Source organism: Atractosteus spatula, chromosome 14, assembly GCF_055471065.1.
Source record: "Atractosteus spatula isolate fAtrSpa1 chromosome 14, fAtrSpa1.hap1, whole genome shotgun sequence".
NCBI classification, from domain to species: domain Eukaryota; kingdom Metazoa; phylum Chordata; class Actinopteri; order Semionotiformes; family Lepisosteidae; genus Atractosteus; species Atractosteus spatula.
The window spans coordinates 40,723,473-40,748,806 of record NC_142719.1 but is presented as its reverse complement, the minus strand read 5'-3'; the positions used below and the strand labels follow the sequence as shown (position 1 = coordinate 40,748,806).

At 48.1% G+C, this 25,334-nt stretch overlaps 2 protein-coding genes, 1 long non-coding RNA gene and 3 other non-coding genes across 6 annotated transcripts in view; all 6 read right to left on the bottom strand.

Annotated features, from left to right (window-relative positions):
* Positions 1-1,614, bottom strand: part of fgfrl1b (fibroblast growth factor receptor like 1b) — a 37,424-nt gene extending 35,810 nt beyond the window's left edge. The window contains exons 1-2 of the mRNA XM_088933462.1: positions 1,457-1,614; positions 887-982 (exon numbers count right to left, since the gene is read on the bottom strand). Of these exons, the coding sequence (XP_088789588.1) occupies positions 887-965 (79 nt within the window). The 5' untranslated portion in view covers positions 966-982; positions 1,457-1,614. The remainder of the gene's footprint in view (positions 1-886; positions 983-1,456) is intronic.
* A 1,733-nt stretch (positions 1,615-3,347) lies between these two features.
* On the bottom strand, positions 3,348-8,302 carry LOC148821349 (uncharacterized). The gene is made up of 5 exons (XR_016094112.1): positions 8,216-8,302; positions 6,503-6,645; positions 5,655-5,715; positions 4,520-4,611; positions 3,348-3,552 (listed from the first exon to the last, which is right to left on the bottom strand). It is a non-coding gene; the product is annotated as an uncharacterized LOC148821349 (long non-coding RNA).
* Positions 6,220-6,423, bottom strand: LOC148821350 (small nucleolar RNA SNORA74). The gene has a single exon (XR_016094171.1). It is a non-coding gene; the product is annotated as a small nucleolar RNA SNORA74 (small nucleolar RNA).
* A 502-nt stretch (positions 8,303-8,804) lies between the features above and the next one.
* Positions 8,805-22,072, bottom strand: hspa9 (heat shock protein family A (Hsp70) member 9). The gene is made up of 17 exons (XM_088933461.1): positions 21,701-22,072; positions 20,607-20,665; positions 20,374-20,461; positions 19,152-19,333; positions 18,819-18,943; positions 17,381-17,454; positions 17,080-17,186; positions 16,570-16,732; positions 15,886-15,978; positions 14,686-14,895; positions 13,636-13,863; positions 13,050-13,154; positions 12,630-12,747; positions 12,176-12,270; positions 11,592-11,684; positions 11,010-11,150; positions 8,805-10,371 (listed from the first exon to the last, which is right to left on the bottom strand). Exons 1-17 carry the CDS (start codon positions 21,788-21,790, stop codon positions 10,276-10,278), a joined length of 2,067 nt encoding a protein of 688 aa, XP_088789587.1. The 5' UTR covers positions 21,791-22,072; the 3' UTR covers positions 8,805-10,275.
* LOC148821348 (small nucleolar RNA SNORD63) lies at positions 12,494-12,565 on the bottom strand. The gene has a single exon (XR_016094173.1). It is a non-coding gene; the product is annotated as a small nucleolar RNA SNORD63 (small nucleolar RNA).
* On the bottom strand, positions 15,319-15,522 carry LOC148821347 (small nucleolar RNA SNORA74). The gene has a single exon (XR_016094170.1). It is a non-coding gene; the product is annotated as a small nucleolar RNA SNORA74 (small nucleolar RNA).
* Positions 22,073-25,334: the final 3,262 nt, after the last annotated feature.

The following is a 25,334-nucleotide window of genomic DNA, read 5'->3' as shown; positions in this document are numbered from 1 at the left end:
TGCCACGGCTGCAGGTGGTTTTAGCGCTCCTGTAACCGCCACAGGGCTGGGCTCTTCCACCGCTGGATCGCTGCGCTCACAATGGGACTTTTCCCAAGGAGCAGCATCGCTTACAGAAACAAGGAAAGAAAGAAAAGAACAGCCGGCGAGAGCAGAATTTCTTAAAAGCGAAATTGTTAAGCTAATGGATACGCTCGTTTCACGGTCTGAATTCAACAAATCGAGATCGAGCGTTTTTTTTTTTTAAATCTGTTTTACACACTAATCTACCCATTGACAAATAACTAAAACAACGAGTTCTTTAAAAACTCCAACATAAAACGGAGCCTTGATAACTATGTTATCTATAATCTCATTTTAAAACAGTGGTTCTGCTGCTACACGTTTTATATGAACGCATGTCATATCTACCATATATAAGCCTATAATGACCCATACATAACACTAAACTCTAAACTCAGTAAATCTTAAATCCAGCTCTCGTTCCGACCAAATGTTGTAGCCTACTGTATTGATTTTTTTTTAACTACTCGGTTCCAAAACCATGTTATTAAAGAAAAAAAAAACCCTCTAGGAATCATGTAGCGCAGCAGAGGCAGAATTAACGAGACAAGCGAGCCTTTGTCTCTGAAGTCTGAACGCGCAGACCTTTTAACCGCAAGCTATTCCAGTCACTCGCAGGGCTGTAGCCGCACACGCCGGGCGGGGAGAGCTGTGCCGGGTCGGTTACTTGGGAAAGGCTGATCTGACAGCCAGCATCTGCTCGGAGGAGCGGAGGAAACGCTTCCGAGCGCACACGGCGGACGCGCAGCTGAGACGGAAACCCAAGGCGCTCGGAGCTCGGGTTAGAAAAGGGCGAGGCGGGCAATAAATGAGACATCCTTACCCTTCGCCTCACAGGACAGGACGAGAACTAGCGCGGCGAGACAAGCCGTCAGGGACTCCGTGTTCTGAAACATCTTCATCAAGCACTCCTTTGAATCTGGAAAATTAAAACGGCAATCAAGAAAGGCAGACGTAGGCTGGGCTTGACGTGATTTAACATTTAAAAAGAGACCGCAGGTCTCTGCCCTGCAGGTACGTCAATATTTGAGGTTGGTCTTACAGAACCAGGACATATGGTCACTTTTTCGAACTCAGCCAAAGGGGGGGGGGGAAGGAAATGATTAGATTTTCACTCATGGACAATCGTGTAAAGTTATTATTGATGTTTGAGGAATTACAGAAGCCACAGATCTGTGCCAGGAGACAAGCGCCCAAGCGCTTACCTGGCTAATACCTAAGGCTGTGCTGAGTGTCACAACCCAGCAATGATATCTCTGCCATTATCAGGCTAAAAACCACAAAAAAAAACATACAGCTAAAAAAATTAAGAGTATCGAGCTGAATAAAAAGAAATAAAATCTACATTCTGCCTGAGTGGCAGGAGGCTGTTTCCTATTCTTAAAAAGCTTACCTCTTTTTCAAGAAAAGCGTTTCCTAACACTGTGTCAAGTCTTCACTCCTTCGCATAGATGCTCCACATTTTTATAAACTCATTGTTGCGGCCGATACTGCTGCTCTGGGGCTGAGTGCCTTGCGCCTCTCCGAGCTCGGAATAAACACCCCAGCATCCTTTCCTAAGATTAAAAAAAAAAACTTTTCCTTCCACAGCTTCACAGCTGGCCGAGCGCTCCTGGCCAATCACAGCGCGGCCGGAGAGCCGGGGATCAGCCGCACCGGCCTGCGGCGAGGCACAGAGCGAGCGCCCCCTGCCGGCCAGCGAGGGCGGCGACAGAAACTCGACACAAAAGCGCTCTGTATCACCGCCGTAAGAAAACGTTCGAATTAAAAAAAATAAACTATTTCGAAAGGTAAATACACTTTGACAAATTGTCGATTCCATTGGTATCTCCTGACAGCATTTCAATTGCCTGCAAGCAGCTAGAAATTGAACCGGGACCGGGAAGAGCCACACTAATAAAGGAGCTCTTTGTTGGGTGTTTGAAATCTACCTCACACCTTACACTTGGAAATAACTTCCAAACGAGCTGTTGCAATGCGTATTGCGACACCTAATACACATTGTCGTCACTTGTTAACTATGCTACCTAATTGTATTACCAGACTTGACACGCTTCTGTCAACTGATGTTTTAAACATTTAAATCACAAGGAAACCAATTAATCTACTTTGGGATCATCTTTTTAACCTCATTTTCTTAAAGTAAACCGATTTTAAATGAAGTGTTATCGCCGTGTAATCTTTTTAGTCATGTTGAGAATTACAACCTGGTAAACAACATACTATCAATGCTAAAATATGTCTAGCAGTCATTATCGGTAGTTATCCAAGGAAGGTTCGTTTTTAACCAACTTAAAAAATATCTTCTAATTGATAAAAAAAAAATATCCCGTGCATTGATGCCTCATTTCACCTAAATATTGCCCATACAAGGAGTATTGCCCCACACAACAAAGAAAACCCCTTTTGGACAACAGAACAACTATGTTCTTTCAATGTAAAGACAACGAGCTATGAATTGAAGGGTTCACAGAGCTACATTTCACCTACTGGAACCTGTAACCAATCCAATTATACATACAGCCAATTAGAAAAAGAACTATCCGTGCTCGACAGACAAAATCGGCCTCAAGATCGGTCGACGTACCTACAGACTGTATTAAAGAGCGCTTTGCTTTCCTATAGTCCGTTCGGCAGTAAGGTTCTGATGCAGTTCGGGTCCTTTCGGGTAGAGCGTCGCAAGCGAGGGTGTCCAATCCCGGCTCTAGCAGAGCCGGCGGAGCAGGATTACCAAGGGCTGGGAGAAGCGGTTAGATGTGCAGAGCGGAGTTGGAATAAAAACCCGCAGACACACCGGCTGGCCGGCACCAGGTCTGAACAGCCCTGGGCTGCAACCGCCGACAGGCCGGGCATCGCTCTCCGACTCGCGGATATTCACGGTACAGTCAAAATATATCACGAGAGGTGTGTAGTACACATCGCTGCAATTAAGTATTGAGAAGGGATTATAAAAGTTCACAAACGCCTGCCTATAAATTCCTAACCCTTGAGGAAGAATAGTCCTCATCTCAGCCAATGAAGGCTTTCTTGGGAGTGCAACAGTACTCTACTACTGCTGCTTCTTAGTACTTACCACCACCATGAGCAAGATGCTGCTTTTGGCAACTTAAACGGGAATAATGAGCTCAGAAACAATAGAGCTATGCAACAGCACACATGGAAAGTTTTATTCAGATTCCTTTTTCGATAGCTCCCCTGACTTGGGATGAATCATGAGCTTCCCACACTCCACAAATTACAGCACGCATATCCATGGCATGAAATGAAATAGTCCAGAGTTGAAATGGAGTGTTTTATTGACAGTTTTTATTTTTTTTAAAAGTGAAGATCCATCAGGTATGTAACGGGTTGATCAGTAACAAGCACACAGCATTGTCAGGTGGTGCTGCTGCATTCTCAGATTTCAACATTGTGAAAATAAACCTCCATGCAGCATGAGACGAAGACTCAGGCTTCTCATCTTAACTCAGCTGTCCCTTGACATAACATCTACAAGAGAAACAGTTCAAGACAGTTAGGAGAAAAACTTAAAGATCACACACACTTCAGAGAACAGGCCCTGCTTCACACAGGCACAGCTGGCAGGAGCTCAGCCTCAGAACACTGAAACACAGGACAACCGAGGCCCAGCTGGGAAGCACCCCTAGTCCTGAATGCCCCATCTAAATCTCACACCAGTCCGAGTGGCCGATTTTTCTGCTTACAAAGCACCATCACATCAGCAAAGAAAAGACACAGGACATTGAAAAAGTAAAGTGAGCTGTATCAATATTTTTAACTGTATTGTGTCAGGGAGCACAATGGAAGTGGTTAACACAGGGCTCAAATCCAGACCCGGGGTGCTGCCTGCATGGAGTTTATATATTCTCACCCTGTACTTGTGGGTTTCCTCCCACAGTCCCAAGACATGCTGGGAGGTTAATTGGCTTCTGGGAAAACTGGGTCTGGTGTGTCTGTGTGCCCTGGGATAGACTAGCGTCCTATCCAGCGTGTACCCTACTTTGTGCCCGTTGCTTGCTGGGATAGGTACCGGCTTCCCCACTAACCATAACTGGAAGAATTGGTTAGAAAATGGATGGAGGTATTGCGTTACTGGGGTTATTAAAGGAGAACTTGTAGGGTTACATTTATATACATTTACCCATTGGCCAACCGGACAAAGACTTCACACCTGCAGCTGTGCAAAGTCTCACCACACCTGTTCAATTCAAACCCGCAGTCCAGGTGGAATGAAAACAAGACAGGTTAACATTTGCCGTGTCCCAGATCTTCTAGTCAGGTTACAAAGGAAATGGTCCCATCTTAACCTGTGCCAAAGTCCTGGCCATTATTTCCCCAAGAGTAAAGGATCATAACAAGGAAGGTGCCTCTGCTATGAGTGTACAGCCTTGGGTTTGATAAGTGACCTGGTAGGGTACTTGCAGCTAGGCTGCCCCAGGTGCTTGAGGTAGGATACCTTGCATGGTTTCCATAGCTCCACAGCTGCACCCGCACAGTGCAGTCACCTCTCAGCAAGTCTCAGTGGGGCACCCTTGGCATCCAACACTCCTGTGGAACAGAGAGTTCACCATAAACAATCCTGAACGTCTTTCCTCTCCAGACCTGTGAAAGGGCTATCAATGAGAATGACCACAAACCTCAGTGATCTCTACCCTGATCACAATCTTTTTCATCTCTTAACATTTAAAATCAACAGGAAATATAGATGTGATTAAATAAATGAGTACCATCAGTCTAGATGAGCAAGAGCACACATTTCCATCAAGATAAGCTCATCAAAAGACAGTGCAAGCATTTGACCGATAACGCAGGAAACCCAAAAGAAGCAATTCAGAGTGGAAATAACCAGTTTCTGCACCCAAGGGGGTGGTGGCCAGAGGTGGTGTAATCTCTGCCATTGGCCTGCATGAATAGGAACAGTTCTGCTCTTCACCCGAAAGAGCCCCATTAATGTTTCAGACTTTGTGCAGAAAAAAAGCTGATGAACAAAAATGTACAGATATTTACATACAAGTATGTGAGCTCAACTTCTCATATGCTGGTGGAATGCACATCAACTTCACTTGTCGAGGTTTAATAAGGCATCTTCCAAAGCACAAGGGCAAAAAGATACCCTAGTTTCAAACCACCCCTGCTGTGGAGAGATTTATACTGCAGTGCAGAGAAATGTCTCTTGTGGATGCTTAAAATCAACAGATCTAGGTTGTGCTCTACACCTCCTCAAAGCTGGGCAAGAGCAAGCTGATGAATTTATTTGCTCTCACTGTCACAGCACTGACAATCCTGAGAAGGGCAAGAAAACAAATTAGGGCCCCCTGGTGTGACAGACAGCTGGCATATGTACCTAAAGGATGCCACTTAGATTCATGGTGTTTTATTTATGGGGGAGGGAGAACTCATCACACTAAGTATTGTGAGGGCTTTAAATGCATACCTGCCAAGAATGAAGGCTGCAATGACAATCAGTATGATACCATCCTGGCACTGATACAAAATCACATTCTTGGTTTCCTCAAACAATGTGCAACGATTTATATAAAAAAAAAAATCAGTGATAATCTTAAATCAGAGCACCTTCGCTACAGACTCACCTGGATTGCCATTTTGCAGACCTCTCGGATCCCTACAGGATCACATCCTGATCAGCCAGTCCTAAAGCAGCAGAATCACAAGAATTTTTTTTTAGCGGCCCACAAATACATCGTTTTCTCAATGCGCCAGTCACAGACACTTTTCAACCCCTCAGAATCTAGCCCCCATTCAACAGAGCTCACATTCCCCAGTCAGGTTACGGGATGCACGGCCTATTATAGCCAGTGTTGGGGAGCAGCCCACTCTCAGAGGTGCCGAGAACCAGGAAAGGCTTCGTGTTCCCCTTTATAAGGGGATCAATTAGGTAATCGAGGCCCAGGTAGAAAGAAAACCAGAAACCCTTTGGCCCTCCAGGAACTGGAGTTGTGCACCCCTCTCCTGTCCAATACGCAAGCAGAATGCATATGAATGAAAGCCCTAAAACGATCTAACTGCACCACTACACAGCATTTTGAAACACAGAGAAATGCTAACAGACGTACTGCTGATGTGAAAATATTCACCGAAATAAAAACGGCAGCTAATTAACGCCACCAGGGAAAACAGTCCTTTCTAACCTTATAATATGTGTGCCCCCAGACTAGGGCTGCCCTCAGTGTTGGGGGGCAGCCCACTCTCGAAGGGGCAAAGCACTGCCACAGCCCGGCATCAGCAGCCGCTAAAACAGCGCCTCCTAGAGCCCGACCACACAGGCAGCGCCTTCCTCTCCCAGCAGAGTAACACCGGCTCAGGCACGGCAGCACGCCTGCGCAGCTGACTGCCGCTGGGATGAAACAGCTATGGGGGGGGGGGGGGGGAGGCAGAGCGGTCACTTGGACCCCCCCCCGGGGACGGCACAAAACTGTACCTGCGCAGAAGTGGAGAGACGCGCACCTGCTCCCACAGCAGGAACAGTCACCCAGGCAGTAGAGACCACGGCCGCCATCTTGACTTGGGCTCCGTATGCCACAGGCAACCCTCCTCAGGTATGGTACACCAAATACCAGCCATCTAGAAGAGAGACATTCTTTTTTGTTTAAGAAAACCTTGTTATCCAAGACCATAAAAGTAGGTTATTTTAGGAGAACCTGGGGAAATCCATTAAAGTCAGTGTCGGGGTGTCACCCTGGCATCCTGGCCAAATTCCCCATCGCCCTTTACCAAAACATGGCTTCCCAATAATCCCCATATATAAACTGGCTTCATTACTCTGCTCTCCTCCCCACTGAGAGCTGGAGTGTGGGGAGCGTACTGGTGCATCATCCAGGTGGAGCTGCACACTGGTGGTGGTGGTGGTGGTGTTGGAGGAGGAGGAGATCCCCATTACCTGTAAAGCACTTTGAGTGGAGCGCCCAGGAAAGTGCTACACAAGTGTAAGCACTTGTCATTATTCAAGTCCATTAAAAGCTCCCACCGCGCTATATTAAGTCACTTTCACATGTCACACTTTTGCCATGAAAGCGCAGTCTAAGGTCACATTAGTCTGCACTTAGTAGCGACTGCAAGCTGTGCCCCATCCCAAGCTTCCCAGTCACGAAACAAGCCGAATAAAGATCGCATCGGTTTAAAAAGGGGGTGATGGACGCTGCGAGGGGCCACCCCGGGGCAGCTGTCGGCGGAGGAGGAGGCACAGCGCTACCGCGGCCCGGGCCCGGCACCAGGCCGCTCCTGGGGGAGGCGAGCCGGGGGCCCAGCCCGATCAAAAAGGACTCCGGCTCAGGCGCCAGCGGAGGGAGCACCAAGGCGGACCGACTCCCAGCCAGCAGGTGGGCAGCCCACAGGCTCCCGGTACAGACCGCGGTCAGAAAAGTCAACCCTACCCTGGCTATCAAGAGCAAGGAACAAGAAGGTCACAACCCCCACCCCACCCCCCCCCAAAAAAAACAACTTTCGTTTACTGCTTTGGCTGAAAGGCAACTAAAAGATCTAAGTAGCAAACGCCCACATTTTAGAAAAATAAACGGGAGGCGAACAAACGGGAAGCCGAAAATTGCTTTTTTAAACCAGCAGTCTCAGTTAGACACAACGTGGAGTCAGTGTGCGTGTTCACTGTTCGCCACAGCTTCCGCGGGGGGTTAGGCAGCTCTCTGACCTGTCCGTCGATCTCAAGCACTTGTAAAACCCTCCTGACTGAGCATACAGAGTGAACAGCGGGTTGTACACATTATTTCCGAATGGAAACTTGTTTCAAACGCCGTTTCGAAACCTCGCTGCTACACGCGTCCGGACCAACAGAGCGGTGTAGAGCAGGGAGCCACGACATGCGCCTTAATCTGAAAATATCGACGTTTTTAGACTTTAAAAGAAAACAACTTAAAGAGTACCCAAAGAACTAAAAAATAAAGACGCGTTTTTAATCTTCTATCAAAGCTAGCTTGCGTTATATACAGTCACTATGAAGCGAGACGCAACAGGCGATAAACTTAACTGCGCACGCCAGAAACAAAAGCGTAAAAACAATTAAACACACTAAAACCTGTTGCTAGAAACAGAACAGGAAAGGAGCGCCGCACAATCTCAAAAACACAACAGCAGCGAGTAAACAAAATGAATAAAGTGGGCATTAGTTAAAGAAACCCACCTTCCTCGTCAACTTCTGCAACTTCCATCTCAAGAGGCCGCCAGTCCGGCGCTCTTCGCTTTTATAGCGTACCCGCGCACCATCGATATTGGCACATTGACTAGCTAGTTCCGCCTGGAGAATTCTGGGATACGCTCACACCGCAACCGCCGAGAATACTCTCGGGTGCGCGCGCTTAACGGTGGTAAAATGTCCATTTTGGTTCTTCTCCCGTGCTCATATAGAGCCAACATGGCGATCATTGCGGTACTTCCAACATGTTGCAACAAGATTCAAAGAGTGAAAGCTGACAAAACGTCCACATCGATGCACCCAGTTAGCTTTTTTTTTTTACTACATTACATTACATAATTTCACAAGCAACAGTTAATGGAGTTTGTGGGAAAAAAAGCAATTTGCACCAAGAGGTCAAAACTAATTATTGAAATTGCACCTTGAACTCTCCCAACATCCAAAGGTTGGCTCAGGCTGATACTGGAGTCCGTGGTTATGTAGGAAAAAAACAAAAATATGCCCTGAGACAGTATTATTAAATCCAGAGGGGAAAAAAAGGACTAATTTGTCTTTCATAATGCAAAGGCCACTCACATTTTTGAGATTTTTAAATCTTGAATTTTATTATAAAACTCTACAGTGAAAGAATGTAAAGGCATTTCAGAAGCTGTTGACAAGTTAGCTCAGACTTACAAAGCTTCCATAACATACAGTAACACACCCACCCTCCAAAACCTAAAATTTATACCATCTCTACCATAACTCAACATTTCACACACCTCAGGCATCAAATGCAATAACAGGCCACAGGTATCTTCCAGGTGTGTTTAGTTTCACCCCACCTAGCAGAGCTGTCAGAGTTTTATTCAGTGTGAACCCTCATTTTGAAACCAAAGATGCGAATTCAAAAAGACTTCTGTCCTTCAGATAAGAAATGTGAATCTTCTGGATTTTATATTTTATATTTAGGATACATGTTTCTTCAATCACAATGTTTTGTAGTTTTTTTTTTAAACAAAGAATCACCGCTTCTCCTCAGTTATATTTTCATTCAGAAATGAGTCTGGCTACAGGCTGACATAGCGGACAAGAAAACAGAGTGTGCGTATGGGGGGGGGTAAATAAGACGCCTCATCAGCTATTCATCAGATGGCTGGGCCCTTTTCATGATGCTTTAAGGAATCCGAGACCTGCTTCTCCCCCAGCGCTGTAAATGTCTTTCAACAGCCCTGTGGGAAAGGGTTCCCCTTGCCCATCCTCAGACCGTCGCTTCTGAAAGAACACATTCACCCCTCTTTCACCCGGGTGTCCCCCCTCTTCACCAAGGTCCAGGCTGCCACGGGCAGGAGCGACAGGAAGCCTGAAGAGGCCGCCAGCTCTGGCTCGGCCCTTGATTCGCGTCGCTAGGCAACCATGTTGTTGTGCCTGCTGCCCACCCCCTGCAACGCCTCCCTTTCCCACAGGCGTCAATAAACCCCCCCCTTCCTCAGAACACTGAATCTGGCCTCCCAACATTAGTTAAAAGTTACAGAGGCTCACAATATTAAACTTCATTTCACACGAGGCTCCAGGTTCTCCAGGAACGGGCGCGGGGGATCAGGGCAAACCGTCGTCCTGTGGAGCGAAATGCGAAATGCGAAATCCGAATCTCTTGCCGCGTCGTCGCGCGGGACGACCCGTGCCAGAGGCCACGCTGCCCGCGTTATTCCGAGCTGCTCCCCCAGGGCCCGCTCGTGAAGTCCAAACAGGGAGAAGAGCACGACACCAGGACTGGAGAGGCCAGGTCCGTCCTCGTGGCAAACTCAAGGGAAAGCCCAAGTCGCGCACTCATTACCCTACCCTTTACTACTTTACAATGGAAATTAAAAAAAAAAAACTGCCAACAAGATACACTTTTTCTGAACCATTAAATTACAATGAAAGGAGGAAAAAAAAAAGACATATCTTAGAGAAAAAAATACTGCAAAAACACAGTATGCGAGAATGACTTGTGTGCATCAGTTGCTCAGGACAGCAAGCGGTCTACCCTCCCAAGCCCTTCAGTCCCACTGGCCAGCGCCAGGCCTCTACTGCTGCCCCTCCTTCTTCTCCTCGCCGCTGGCGCTGGAGCCGGAGCCGCCGTCGCCACTGCCGCCGCTGCTGCCCTCCCTCTCCGACGCCATCTGGAAACCACAGGAGAGCCAAAGGTCAGGTCTTTCCGAAGCTGCAGCTAGCGGGATACCCCCGGCGGTTGCACCGAGCATCGGGTGCACCACGTGTTGAAAAGCACCCGGCCCTTTGGGTCCTGGAGCTGCCTCTGAATTCAGGTGGCTTCGCATTTGACCTGTTCTCCTTGCACACTGTGCACAACCACGCCACCGTTCTAAAAGACTATTCATTTACAAAGGAGGTGGGGGGGGGGGGGGGGGCAATTTAACATACTATTTTAAAAAAAGACAACTCAAGAGTGCACTTTACAACATTAATAAAGGCAAATTTCATTTGCCTTTACCTTCTTTACCAACAATTAATAACTAGTGAGAACATGATGGCTAAAAACCGTACTCTAAACTTAAACGATGACCGATCTTTAATTCTTAATTCAGAAGCTTCTTGAATCCAGACTGATTTAGATCTTCTCTCTATATAGCTGGGACTTAGACTTGAGTCATCAGACGTGAAGTGCCCTCTTCAGGGGAACAACAGAAGTGTTCTACACCTGGGATTTGAACCCACTACTACCCAGTTTGGAGCCCAGAGCCCTGTCCGCTACTCCACACTGCCAAGCCTGGTTAAAGCGCCCCTGCGCCCAGGTCCTCACCTTCTTGTATGCCATCTCGAACAGCTTGAGGGAGGCCTGCTGCAGGCTGGAGGCCGCCTGCTTGATGCTCTCCCCCGTCTCGCTGTCCTTCCGCGACAGCAGCTCTCGCACTTTGGCGATCTCTTCTCTGAGCTTGTTGCACTTCGGGGGAAAGCAGGGAGAGAGAGAGGAAAAACACACGTTGATGCACGCAGGCGAACGGGGAGGACACAATCGGCTTTTATTGGTCACGGACAACCGTTGAAGACATCCGCAAAAGCCCCCCAAAAATGACAGAAACAGGGCAGAGGAGTGGACCAAAGAAAGTGTTCAGAAATCCTGTCTCCTCAGACAAGTGAGCCACAACCCCAGACACTTTCATGACATTTTAAACGGCCATTTACAAAACTACAAACAGAAAGCTTAGAGCATCACTTTGGGTAAATCAGTATTGAAAAGGGGGTGACTTCACTTTATCTCAAGACCCATCAGACCTCCGCTAAACACAAACAGTTCTGCAGAAGAAGTCAGTTGTCACATTCATGGCACAGCTCTGCACTAAGGGGCACTAAGCTCTCCTGCTGCTCCCAACTAGAGACACACCTCATCAGCAGGGAGCTGGTCCTTAAACTCCTCCATCTTGGACTCGGTGTCATGGACGATGCCCTCCGCCATGTTCACAGCCTCTACACGTTCCTGGGCAAAGCAGAAAAAAAAAAAACAGTCACACACGCTATGTCATGTTAACAGTCTAAAACCCGCTCACTGATGAAACAGATGCCTAAAACCAATTCCCAGATGTGGAGGCACCTGGAGAGCTGAAACCAGAGAGCCCAAGGTCTATCTGCTGGATGGACATTCCTAAGTCTCTTTAGGCCCTATATGTGACCGTAAATAACATCCTACGTCCTAGAGTCGACTTAGAACAAACATTTAAACCTTAACACAGAATACGAACTCCACAGATTGTTCAGCTGGTCAGAGAAATGTCACTCGTTCTACAGGTGCCCCTGCCAGCTCAAGAAATTTCTTACCATCTCCGAATCACAACAGATGCGTTAACCCAGAGCGAACTCTGAAGCATCCCCTTTTGTGCATCGTGTGTGTGTGTGCTTTCCGAAAAGCTTCAAGCTGCCCCTCTGGGGAAGAGGAGCGATGGCTCTCTTGCAACCGCACCCCCTACCCACCTTCCTCCTCCTGTCCTCCTCGGCGTACTTCTCTGCGTTCTTAATCATGTTCTCGATGTCATCTTTACTGAGACCACCGGACGACTGGATCACGACTGTGGAAATGGCAAGGAAATCGCAAGCGTGACTGACAGTCGCTGACCCTCGACATGAGGAGTTAAAACGTGAAAGAAAATCGTTGAAGAAACCAGCCTTAAAAACAATCTCACGTTCATCACACATTATAATGAAGCAATTAAATAACCAATAAAGCTGGCGATTTTTTATAACAATTCAATTCTATAACAATTGAAATCCTCCTGGTATCATAGCAGTGTCTGTGCTCAGTGGTAGAAACTCTCTCCCCGGTTTTGGGTCAGAATGATGTGTTGATAGAAAGCATCACAGCACAGCTGCTACAGGAGACGAGACGAGACAGATCCACTATGAGATAAGAGTAAAAATGCGTCCTTACTCTGCTGCTCCCGCCCGGTGCCCTTATCCTTGGCGGACACGTGCACAATTCCGTTGGCATCGATGTCAAAGGTGACCTCAATCTGGGGCACCCCTCGGGGGGCAGGGGGGATCCCCACCTGGAGAGACAAGACCGCATCGGGATGAGAGGGGCGGACAGACCGGCGACACTACGCAATGGCTGACAGATCAGCTGGCTCCTTCAAGCCAAACATCAGCTGGGTCATGAACCTTGGGGAGCCGTTAAGGTAAATGAAGTCGGAAAAATACAAAGGCATGAAATCACAGATGAGTGATGGGGGGCTGGGGGGTTGGGTCACGGTGTATTTCCTGCCAACAGATGATGTTGTAAAAATCGAAACGCGCTGGATTAATAACCCAACCCCACCCGGAACGGCGACGAAAGAGAGGCGATGCCTACCAGAGTGAACTGGCCCAGAAGCTTGTTGTCGGCTGCCATATCCCTTTCGCCCTGGCACACCTTGATCTCCACCTGCGTCTGCCCGTCGGCGGCGGTGGAGAACACCTGTGGGCAGGGAGACGGGGTAAAGACACTGGCAACCACGCGCTGCTGGTACAGATCAAGGAACTGTCATGCACCCCTGCAGGGGGGTCTCCGTGTACCCCAGGCATCCCGATCTTAGAGACCCACACTCCTGTCGGTCTCTGTTCTGTTCTGGCCAAGCTGACAGCTCCACCACTGAATTTGCATTGGACTCAATAACAGGATGAAACTGCACTGCGTGACTGTTTTCACATTTTACACTCGTTGGTGGCATCCCTTTACCAATTGCATTCCCTAATTAAAATCTAATCCCAGGCTCCTGAGCTGACAAAGTCATGCTGTAACGAGCTGACAAAGCAATGTTTGCTAATGTTCCAATCAAGCAGCTCATTAATTTAATTAAGGCGTCAATGAAGTAATTAAGCTGGGCTGGAATGAACACCAGTGGGCCTCCAGGAGCGGCCCCGGACACTCCGCAGGGAGGGCAGAGCGGGGTCCCCACCTGGCTCTTCTTGGTGGGGATGGTGGTGTTGCGGTTGATGAGCTTGGTGAAGACCCCCCCCAGGGTCTCGATGCCCAGCGACAGAGGGGTGACGTCCAGCAGCAGCACGTCCGTGACGTCTCCCGCCAGCACCCCGCCCTGGATGGCGGCCCCGATGGCCACCGCCTCGTCGGGGTTCACTGACTTGCTGGGGGCGCGGCCGAACAGGTCCTGCACGGTCTGCTGCACCTGGGGCGGAACACCGGAGCAGGCGTCAAGACTCCGCAGAGACGCACGTCCACAATTGTAGGAGAAAGTGAAACATAATGAAGCCAAAGACAGCAAGCAGTTTAAATACATTAAGCAGAAGTGATGAAGTTCAGCTTTGCTGGTCCACACAGAAAACTCATTAAGGCTTGTTAATTCTCCCAGGTTTTCAGCGGGTGAGCACCCCCCAGTCTAGGGAGGACCCCAGTGTGTGAGTCTCCTGCTTAGTGGAATGCTCCTGGGCGCGAGGGATTTTAAAGCACATCTGCGCAACTTATGCTTTCCACTATAAGCACAACTTGCTCTGTTCTGCTTCCCTAGCTCTAAATAAGACTCTAAATGCTAAATGCTTGTAATTTTAGTTACAACTGTTTCCTGCATACAATCAGAAGAGCTACAGTGGCAGCAGGGGAAATGGAGAACACACACTGAATCGAAGTTGCCTACACAAAGAGCGTACTCCGGCACATTACGGCAGTCAAGTGGACTAGATGTTGAACACTAATAAAGTGGAAATCTGAGGCTGGTTAGAACATGTGTTTGAGCTGTGTGTCCTTCGCTGGTGCGATGGGTCCGCTCTGACGGTACTCAGTGACCCTGCTCACCCTGCAGCTCTGCCTTCATTTACAGCCGTTTTCCTTACCAAAGTCCAGAATTTTAAATTTTGCTCCTGACAAATGGGGGTGGGCTTTATCAAGAACAACTTCTGGAACAGGCAGGAAAGGTCAGAAATCGTGGCCCCAGACCACACGTGCAGAAAGTCGGAAACGGAAAGGCCGGCGAGCCGAGGGGCGCAGCGGTTACCTTCGGCATGCGCGTCATGCCGCCCACCAGCAGCACCTCTCCGATGTCGCTCTTGCCGACTTCCGCGTCCTGCATGGCCTTCTGGCACGGAGCCACGGTCCGGCGGATAAGGTCTGCCACGATGCCCTCGAACTGAGAGCGGGTCAGCTTCATGTTCAAGTGCTTGGGGCCGGAGGCGTCCATCGTCAGGTAGGGCAGGTTGATGTCGGTCTGCGTGGAGCAGAGAGAGAGACAGGCCGGTCAGCGGCGCTCTGCCGATTTAGCCCGAGACCGAGACGACTGCCGACTTCCTGGTGGCACAGATCAGCTCCTGACCTCGGTGCTCTTTAGACCTTTAGAGCCGGAAAAGGCTTGGTCTTGTCCAATTATATAATCAAGGGCTCAGGTAGACAGAAAACCAGAAACTTTTTTGGCCCTCCAGGAACTGGAGTTGTGCACCCCTCTCTTATGTCCAATACGCAAGCAGAATGTGAAAGGACACCCAGAAACTAAAACTGCACCACTACACAGCATTTTAAAATATCCTCAGAAATGCTAAAAAACAGACCTCCTCCTGGTGTGAAAATATTCACTGAAATAAAATCAGCAGCTAATTAACGCCACCAGGGAAAACAGTCCTTTCTGACCTTATAATCTGTGTGCCCCCAGACTAGGGCTGCCCTCAGTGTTGGGGGGCAGCCCACTCTCGGAGGGGCAAAGCACTGCCACAGCCCGGCATGAGCAGCCGCTAAAACAGCGCCTCCTAGAGCCGGACCACACAGGCAGCGCCTTCCTCTCCCAGCAGAGTAACACCGGCTCAGGCACGGCAGCACGCCTGCGCAGCTGACTGCCGCTGGGATGAGCAGCCGAAGAGCCTCGGATGTGAAACAATCCAGAGGCCAAAATCCAGAACTATCAATCATTTACCCCACAGATCCCTGGAATATAATATCCCACACACCTGCACTACCGGGAACTCCCAGGTCTTGTGTTGGGACTAATCCTACAATCAATATAAATTTCACTGTAGCCAACTTATAGCACAGACTTAAAAACACGACTGGAGGAGCAAACCATGGGACAGGTGGACGGAATATAAAAAGGAGCCAACGGGGACCAATATTTAAAACTCTTCAAGTTCCTGCAACACAAGAAGGACTGAAGACCGCTGGCAAGAAGGGGCTTGGGAAACAGCTGGGATAGCCAGGGAGAAAGAGTGACCTGCAGGGAGGAGGACAGCTCGCACTTGGCCTTCTCCGAGGCCTCCCTCACTCGCTGCAGGGCCATGCTGTCTTTAGTCAGGTCCACGCCAGACTGCAAGACAAAAGGCATCAGACACAACCCAGTTAAAGTTCAATCGCATAATCCCGCCCATCACCAGCCCCACTCCATTCACATCACAAGAGAGAACTGAAGTGGGAAAACAAAGAAGACTGGGTAATTAAGTTACCAACACGTTAAGAGGTCTTTGAACAAGCAACAACTGTAATGTGGATGTGAAACACACTTGAGATTCAGATGATTTCAATTAAGGTAACTGGTCCTTCGGGGCTGAAAGAAATCTTAATTTGTGTTCGACATGAATATTAAATGAGTTAACAGTTCAGTTCACCTAGGAGCAGTCAAACGGGCAGCGTCCTGTTTCAGGTCTTTACAAACTGAGGATTTAAAGGCTGCCTATCGCATCTGCTGGACTGAGACATACGCATCCAGACACCCTTGCTCTGCACTGATGGAGATCTTATAAAGAAAAATCTAGGACTCCTGACAGAGCTGTGCCCAGTGCATAAAGATCACAGCATGCAGACTGACACCCTTCCTAAAGAACAATGAAATTACAGCAAATCGTGTGTCTGCTTGCAGGATCACGTGTCCGCACAAAAAGATCTCACTCTTCACACCAACCTCTCTCTTAAATTCCTTGACAATGTGCTTCAGCAGGGCCTGGTCGAAGTCTTCCCCGCCCAGGAAAGTGTCCCCATTGGTGGACTTCACCTCGAACACCCCCTTCTGGATCTCCAGGACGGAAATATCAAAGGTGCCACCGCCCAGATCATACACTGCAATTCTGAAGAAGAAAGCAAGATACACGTATAGACAGTCATGAGAGGCTGTGCGTGCTCTTTATGTAATGAGAAGGGATTTAATGATTTCAGCTACATGGAGCTGCACACTGGAGGCAGTTATTTACACAAGGGAGCACAGAACAAGCTACAACGCCATGCTGAAGTTGGTTCTCAGCTTCTTTTAAGGAACGTCTGGATGACATCCTTCGATCAATGAACTACCGAGCAGGCCTCCTGTTGTTTGTAACCAATCTTAACTTCTTATGATCCGAGACAATTTCTCGTAAAGGTGTTCTATAAAATTTACTACCAGGGCACCTTATTTATCTAGTCCTACTTCCACACTTACATTCTGTCCTGGGACTTATCCAGCCCGTAGGCCAGGGCGGCAGCAGTGGGCTCGTTGATGACCCTCAGCACGTTCAGCCCAGCGATCTGACCGGCATCCTTCGTTGCCTGAAAACACACACCGAGAGCGTGAGAGCACCTCTGGACCTCAGCCTGCTGATCCAGACCTCTTTTTATCCATGAAGAACGTTCACAACTGGAGAAACGCTACGCAAAACTGCTCCCTTCATCTCTTACAGAGCTGAAGTGCTGTGCTCGAATGACTTCTGAATTCCCGGGCGAATGCAACAGGCGCTCTTTACCTGTCTCTGGGAGTCGTTGAAGTAAGCAGGCACCGTGATGACCGCATTCTTCACGTTGTGACCCAGGTAATTCTCTGGGGGGGACAACATGTACATTTCATTACTATTGAGCCAAGACGATGACTTTAAACTTTTTAACCTACCGTGACAAGGATTAACGAGCCTGGCGGATCGAAGAATCCCGCACATTAACGATTCCTCGCATTTTTCTAGCACTTTATCTCGTAAGACCTAGAGGTGCTTTACATAGCAGGGGATCTATTTAATCACCCGCCGAAGGTCAGCTCCTGCCAGGGCGACTGTGGCTGCCACTACACAGCAGGCCAGGCGGAGGAGTGACAGATTCCTTCATAATGGATGAACTAAGGAGGCAGACTGGGGAGCACAGGTAGCAAAAGCCAGGGATGTAGCCAGGACACCAGCGTGGACCCCCCCCACCCTTCTGATCTTTAACAACTGAGATCGGGACACCTCATTAGAGGTCTGCTACCCGACCCGAGCCCGACGGGGCCCGACAAAGTACTGGGTTTCAGGCCAGGTTCGGGTCGGTTTTTCCACATACAACTTCGGGCTCGGGCCGGGTTTGTTTTATAATAAGTGAAAATTAATTATTATTATTTTATGTTTTAATGTATTTTTATTAGAAGAAATTCGTAACTCATTTGGCGCGCTCGCTCACCGTCTCTCTCTCTCTCTCTTTCTCTCTCGTGTGTGTGTAACAGTGCCTACCTTGCCTATGGTTCGCAACGGATGAAATAAAACAAAAACACACAAAGGGAGAACTGCTCAAAATGGTAGGCTACTGTTTACTGTCCCATACAGAAATAAAGGACAGCCTATTGCAGTATGAGAATTGTTGCCAGGCAGGATAATCAATTCCACAACAATATGTAATAAATAATTTTGTGCTGGTGTGTTGGCTTGCATGACGTTATGTGGCGGAAGGTGGTTAAAACCAGTAGCGCTAGCTCTTTTAGTTGGCCTATTACGGTTATCAGTCGTTCCCCACTTTCAAAAGGATTAGATTAATAAAACACCACTTTTTCTCAACACGTGGCATTTTCTGTCTATCAACTGAAGTGCATAGCAGCCGAGCACAGCACTGTAAAACCGCGTCTGTGAGAGTCCATCCCCGTGTGCGCACGTGTGTCTACTCGCCCCGAGAGGAAAAGAGAGTGACTGATTTCGGGTTTCAAATTTGGAAGTACCATTCTGGCTCGGTCGGGTCTCAAGGTCTCGGGTACGGGCTTCAGTTTCATGCCCGTGCAGACCCCTACGCCTCATCCCTAGGACGGCACCTCCTACGCGCAGTACTGCACGTGCTTGCTCAAGGGTGTGGAAATCCTTGTGCGGGGGCGGGAAGGGCGCCTCCTACTGGTGCACCAACACCACCTGCAGCAGCAGCAGCCAGGGTTACCTTAGCTAATAAGACACGCACCTGCTGTCTCCTTCATCTTCATGAGGACGAATGCCCCGACCTGGCTGGGGGAGTACACCTTCCCATGAGCCTCCACCCAGGCGTCACCGTTAGAGGCGCGGACAATCTTATAGGGCACGTTCTTCCTGCGGGACAAAGGCATGCGTTCAGCCTGGTCAAAGCATTTGTTTTTGTTTACGAGTGGGCAAATCTCTCTAGGAAGCCTGTCGCTGATCAACTGCAGGTATGAACTGACATAAGATGGGGGACCACACACATAAAACGGCTTCTGCTGGGTGCTTTCAAGTGACGAATGCCCCGGAGATATGCATTCAAAAAAGACCCAAGACTTACAAGTCTTTCTGGACTTCCGGATCATCGTAGCGACGCCCAATCAGACGCTTGGTGGCGTACAAGGTGTTGCTGGGGTTGGTGACGGCCTGGCGCTTGGCTGGCATCCCCACCAGCCTCTCCCCGTCAGCGCTGAAGGCCACCACCGAGGGCGTCGTCCGTGCCCCCTCTGCATTCTCCAGCACCTGCCCCACAGAGCAGACACAGCCCGTCAATGCCCTTCTCCACCCAGCCCCTGAAGCTGCTCAACACTTCCATCGCTTCTCAAACTGATTCCCGTCACGCCCTACTTGCTGGGGTATCTAAATCCACACTGTAGCTTGCTCAATAGATCCAGAATTCGGCAGTCAGAATCCTGACCAGGTAATAATAATTATAATTGCTTACACTTATATAGTGCTTTTCTGGACACTCCACTCAAAGCGCTTTACAGGTAATGGGGACTCCCCTCCACCACCACCAAGTTACCATCACTTGCACCAAGGTAGTGCAAGTGATCACATCACTTCTATCCTGGGGTCCTTGCACTGGTTTCCTGGCAGGTTTTGTGTCGACCTCAAAATCCTCATGCTCACCTATAAGGCACTACGTGACTTGGCACCTTTCTGAGCTACTACCGTCCTACTCCCCACCTCGCAACCTTCGCTCTTCTAATTCTGGTCTCCTATCTGTCCGCCAAGCCCGTCTACACTCTATGGGTGACAGGGCTTTCTCCTGTTATGCCCCATAGCTCTGGAACTCTCTCCCCAAGGACATCAGAGAGTCACCTCCCTGAGCTCTTTCAAACCCAGACTCAAAACCCTCATAATTTTATTTAACTGGTCTTTTGTGCACCTCTGCTTTCATACTGTATTTTCGGCAGAACTGGACGAGAACGCTCGAACCCGTGACTGAACAGACGTTCGGAGGGGACCCGAGGATGCAGGACTCTGGACCTGTTCTCCTCGGCGCTCCCGACGGTGAGTGTGAAGCCACAGGCAAGAATCTACACCGCCAGACTCGCTTGCACGGGCGTCTGGCGCTGTGCAAGAGTCACTGACTTCAACAGCAACCCTTCCAGATGTCTGAGCCAGCACACATCACACTACAGACAAGAGCACACCTTTCTGCGGATTCCGTTAGGCCCATTCAAGACGTTCAGGGAATGGATGTATTTTGTAGTGTCAGCGAGTCAAGCCCGAGGTTACTGGAAGGAGATGAGTGCAAAGCGGTCTCGCCCCCTTACCCTCGACTGTTTCCCCTCCATCACCGCCACGCAGGAGTTGGTGGTTCCCAGGTCAATACCGATGACCGAACCTTTGATAGCTTCTGACCTGCAACACAAACAGGACGCCCCGTTCATACCTCATGATCATTCACAAAAAGACCGCGGCTCCTCCCCGACCTCATACTGCAACAGCACTGGGAAGACTAGAAACCGTCCCCGCGGCACAGACAATCACATGTAACGCTACTCACGCATAGTCACGTCGGGACACCGTCCGGACAGCATCTCGGCTCAGGGCGTTCCAGCACTCCTGCAAGACACAAAGCGATCGGGGTTAATGCAGCCCCCACGAGTGTACTGGAAACACAAGACGGCAATGACGTGTAGCTTCATTCCACACGCTTCAGCACCGTCATGTAACTCGTTCAACCCTCGAGTAAGCACCGAAGCGACGAAAATCCAGTATATACATGTACAACAGAGGGTAGTTTAAGCGTCATAAAACGTACGCGCTGGGTTATCCGGCTCTGCACAGCTTGCAGCACCACGGTGATAATGAATGAATGGATCACCTCTCTCTCTACAGCGCTTCAGGGACATGCCGTTGAAGGTCACAAACGCTATCAGCTAATTCGCCATCTTACGGGGCGACAACTACAACGAGACCCGGGATACTAAAAGAAATGGAAGCATTTAAGACTCCCCGCTTGGTCATGTAGTTGTAGCAGACTGAAGGTCGACAACGTGTGCAGAATGTGGATGTTACACAAGCCGGAGCTGCGCCAGACTTCGCTGGGGCCCGGCCGGCTACACACACTTGAGTTTAGAGTTTGGAGGTCTTTTTTTTTTAATATCGTCGTAAACAAGCACTCGAATACAGCCTGTGAACTGGATATATATATATATTGTCCTTTAAACTTTCTTTATGGGTTCCTACAAGGCCTATTCAGCACCAAGCCCATATGTAATCTTAAAAAAAATCTTAAGAACTAAAAACGAGTTTCTACCTTTGCAGTGGACAGGCAATCGCCAAAGGAACTTCAATCATTTTTCTAGAAAATGCCCTAAGCAATGTCTGCTGTCACTTGTCAAGATTACACCGGCGAGTAATATGAAAGGGTGATCATGAACACAACTGAACACAACAGAAATGCTTGGAAACTGTACATATTTAAGTTTACTTTATCAATGATCTTGCCACGGAAATAACTTTTTTCACACGGAAAAAACTGATCGCATACGTAAAACATCGTCTTACAACCCCTAATCTCCTTCTATAATGTTTCATACGGTTAATATTCGGGGGCATTCCTAGCAAAAACAAAAAAAAACGCAGCTCGCTCACCTTTCTCACAGCTGAGGACAAACTCCTGGAGCAAGTCTTATGAGTGTGCAGGAGAGACCTTGTCGCGGTTTTGGCCACATTCAGCATCATGACGGCGACTCTGCTTTTTAAAATTAAAGGCCGGTGGAAGGATTTGACTCAGCCGGTCTAAATCTTTAGCGCAGCAAATATTAAAAAAAAACCACGACAGACGCTATACAAGCACAGATACCCTTTACGTCTTCAGGGGAAGGCAAAGTCAAGAGAAACGTGCAGCTTTCCTTAAGGGGGGCAAATTAAATTCGTGTAAAAGGCTCAACCTCCCCACAGCGTCTCAGCTTTCTGGAACTATCCAGCACACATGGGTTGCACCAGACAAGGCCAAAAGGACCTACCTATAGGTGTCTAGCAATTGCCTGTAGCAAATTACAAAATCAATGAGACTATTCGAAAGTCTTTCACTTAACACAAGACTGAATTCCACCCAAAATATGTTTTTAAATACTAATTTAATAATTAAAGGGCTCGATGCGTTAGTATTTGCTTATTTTGTGTGGCGGAGTATTGAAGCCAGCCTGGGTCCTCATGAAACTCGCGACTGTGAAGGTCATGCGGGAAAGAGGGCAAAAGTTACGTCGGAGTTACATCATACCGTTTCTGTAGTTAAAGGCTTAAAACGTGTTCCGTAAACTGGAAGAACTTTCTTTTGTCATCGGTGTTAATAAAACGCATGCTCTGTCTTGTCTGTTTTACAAAAACCGCTCCATGTCATGTCTTGACTAGATCACTGTGTAATGATTTCTGATTGTATTAGTCTGATGTCTGAGACAGGCTGTTTCACCGTTAAATGAATTTGCTTAAGGTAACTGGGTGTTTCATACACATTTAAAAAAAAAACAACGAAATAGATCAATTTTACTGTGTTTATAATTCTTCAGTTTCCAGGGCGCTATTTGATGACGTTAAAAGTTATAAGATGTTGCAGCTAACAATTAAAATAGTTCTTGCATAATTCCGCATTAAATTTCTTACACGATAAAATTAATACTCGGGGTGTACATTTTCTCATGTATTCAAATCAGGATGAATTTAAAGAGCTTAATGACAGCAATGCTTGAACCTGTTGCACAAAACCCCATAGCTTGTCCCTCAAAAGTTTTCCCCTGCGGTGTAAGGGTGTTGCTCAAAGGAGCTTCAGACACTTAAAGCCTCGTTGAAAGAAACCGTGTTCAATATTAAGAGGGCTTTCATGCAGACCGCTCCAGAAAGGACATCACGAATCTTTTCGGTGGGTTGGATCAGCTATGGTTTTTGCTGAAGTCTTCGCGCGGTGTAAATGTTAACGAGAGGCTTGGCGATGAATAAGCGCCCTAATGGGCTCTCAAAACTCCGTCAGTGGTTTATATTCTACTCCAGGAACGCAGACGTGGGGAGGGAGGGCGAGCAGGTTTTTATACGTGTCCGTATAGCTCGAATTCTTAGAGGACTGGGAATTTAATTGATCCAGTGAAACCAATACATACTTAAATTAAGATGAAGCCGAGCAGGATTGCCTGTTTTTATTTTCGCTCTGCTAATTGAATGAACCCAGTAAAACTGAAACTTTCCCTCTCCTAGTTCACCGTTTACCCAGGTAGGGTAAATCTACGTCTACGCTCCAATACCAGTTTGAACCCGCAGAGGGCAGGATATTCACCATCTCGACCATAATAAAAGTAATAGGTTTATTCCATGCTTAAAAAGAGAAGAAAGAAAACACAACGTTTCGGCCGTGGAGCCTTCTTCAGGTGCGACGCATTATTCCTCTGATAGTATCCTAAAAAAAACAACCCACATTTTTGTTTAATTTTGGTTAACCAACAACCTTCAGGTGCGACACCTGAAGAAGGCTGTTCGGCCGAAATGTTGTGTTTTCTTTCTTTTTTTCAGCAGGGAATAAACCTTTACTTGTTCCTTTGTGGCCTACGCACGCTGACGCAGCCCCCCGCCTGAACTATTATAAGAGTATGGCAGTTGGAGGAAGTGCTAGTTTAGCACTTGGAAGTTGGAGGGTGTTGGTTAATTTTTTTAGGATACTATCAGAGGAATAATGCAGGCTTATGTTGTTATTATTAAGCTATTGCTTATACAGTTGAGATCATTAGCTCCACATTCCATTCACACCGAATAGAAGAGTTTTGTTGACCACTTATTTTACCGATAATTGATCACTTTATTGGCCAGATACAATTTCTTGCATTAGGAATTCATCTTTTTCACATACCCCAGCTTGCACTCCATGAGACACACAGACAGGGAGAGAAGCTGGGGGTCAGAGCACAGGGTCAGCCATTGTACAGCACCCCTGGAGCAGCTGGGGTTAAGGGCCTTGCTCAGGGGCCCAGCGCAGTAGGACTCCTCTGCTGGCTGCGGGATTTGAGCCGGCAACCTTCCAGCCACAGACGCAGATCCTGAGCCACAGTGCCACTGCTCCGCCCCGCCACTGCTCTGCCCTGCTAAGAGACACACTCTGCCGTTTAAACATTGAGACAGGGTTACAAGTAGAAGATGACCACAGCTACCAAGTTACAATTATTCCCCGTAAGTAAAATGTGAATGTTCGATAATAAACCACAGATTTGCTTTCTTAGTGTGACAAGCATGCTCCAATGACAATGACCGCACATTGTGCTGTCTATAAAACGAATATTAATAATGAGAGTTTAATCTCAGGAACTCTAGTTTCTAGTTTATTTCACCCCTGTGGTGGGGTCAGAGTCTCAGTCCGCGGGGGGAGTCTCTGTTCAGTTCACTACTGAAACCATAGAATGCACTCCTACTGTGTACTTAATTAGTTCTGCAGTTGAGCTCTGCAGCCCAGATGTGTCTAGATCGGACCCGGACTGTCATTGGCCAACTCTTGCCCCAAGTGGAGATAATTGTGAGCCAACAAAGGTGCCCTCAGCTTACTGCGGCGCCCACGAGGCGCTGTCGGAGAACGCGCCATCGCTCCAGCAGCTCTGGCCACTCTCACTGTGGGGGAGCCAGAGAGCTGTGTGACGAGTGCTTCCTCTGTGGGGGTGTTGGAGGAGGGGGTCCCCGGCCCTGCTCCCCTACGTGCTGGTGAGAGCTGAGTGAGCCGTTAACCAGACCCAGGAGGGAGGACATGTGAGGAAAGGCGATCAGCAAATCTGTAGGAAACCTTGGTGAGAGACAAAAGAAGCTAGATGATGGGCATGAAGGGGTTTGGCAAACAAGTGGCTGTTTGGCACACAGCTGGCATAGAGGTCTACCTAAAACAAAATGTCTTCTTTCAGTTTTCTTTGTCCGGGAATTCAGCTGCTCTGTACCGCCGGCATTTTCTGCTCACTCTGTCCAAATTTCAGATTATAATAAGTTAAATCTGTTTCTTTGAACATTGTTATACCTAGAAGTCTTCCAGTTGGCTTATGCATTTAAGAGCAAATGTGCACATATGGATACTTAAGCTAAATTCTAGCTTGTTTATGAAAGAACAATTTAGCAGATATATAAAGTACCCGTGCATCATACAACAGTACTCATTCACGTGCTGACAATGATTGCAATATCAGCTGCAATAGGAGAGACAGCAATAATTACCACTACTGTGGCACAAATAAGAACAAGAGCTACTGACGAAATTAACTGTCATCAG

Coding starts and splice junctions, on each gene's coding strand:
- hspa9 (XM_088933461.1), bottom strand. CDS start 21,790: ATGATGCTGAATGTGGCCAAAACCGCGACAAGGTCTCTCCTGCACACT. Junction 20,462..20,606: donor GTGTCCCGACGTGACTATGC/GTGAGTAGCGTT, acceptor TTTGTGTTGCAG/GTCAGAAGCTATCAAAGGTT. Junction 17,455..18,818: donor GAAGATGAAGGAGACAGCAG/GTGCGTGTCTTA, acceptor TGTCCCCCCCAG/AGAATTACCTGGGTCACAAC.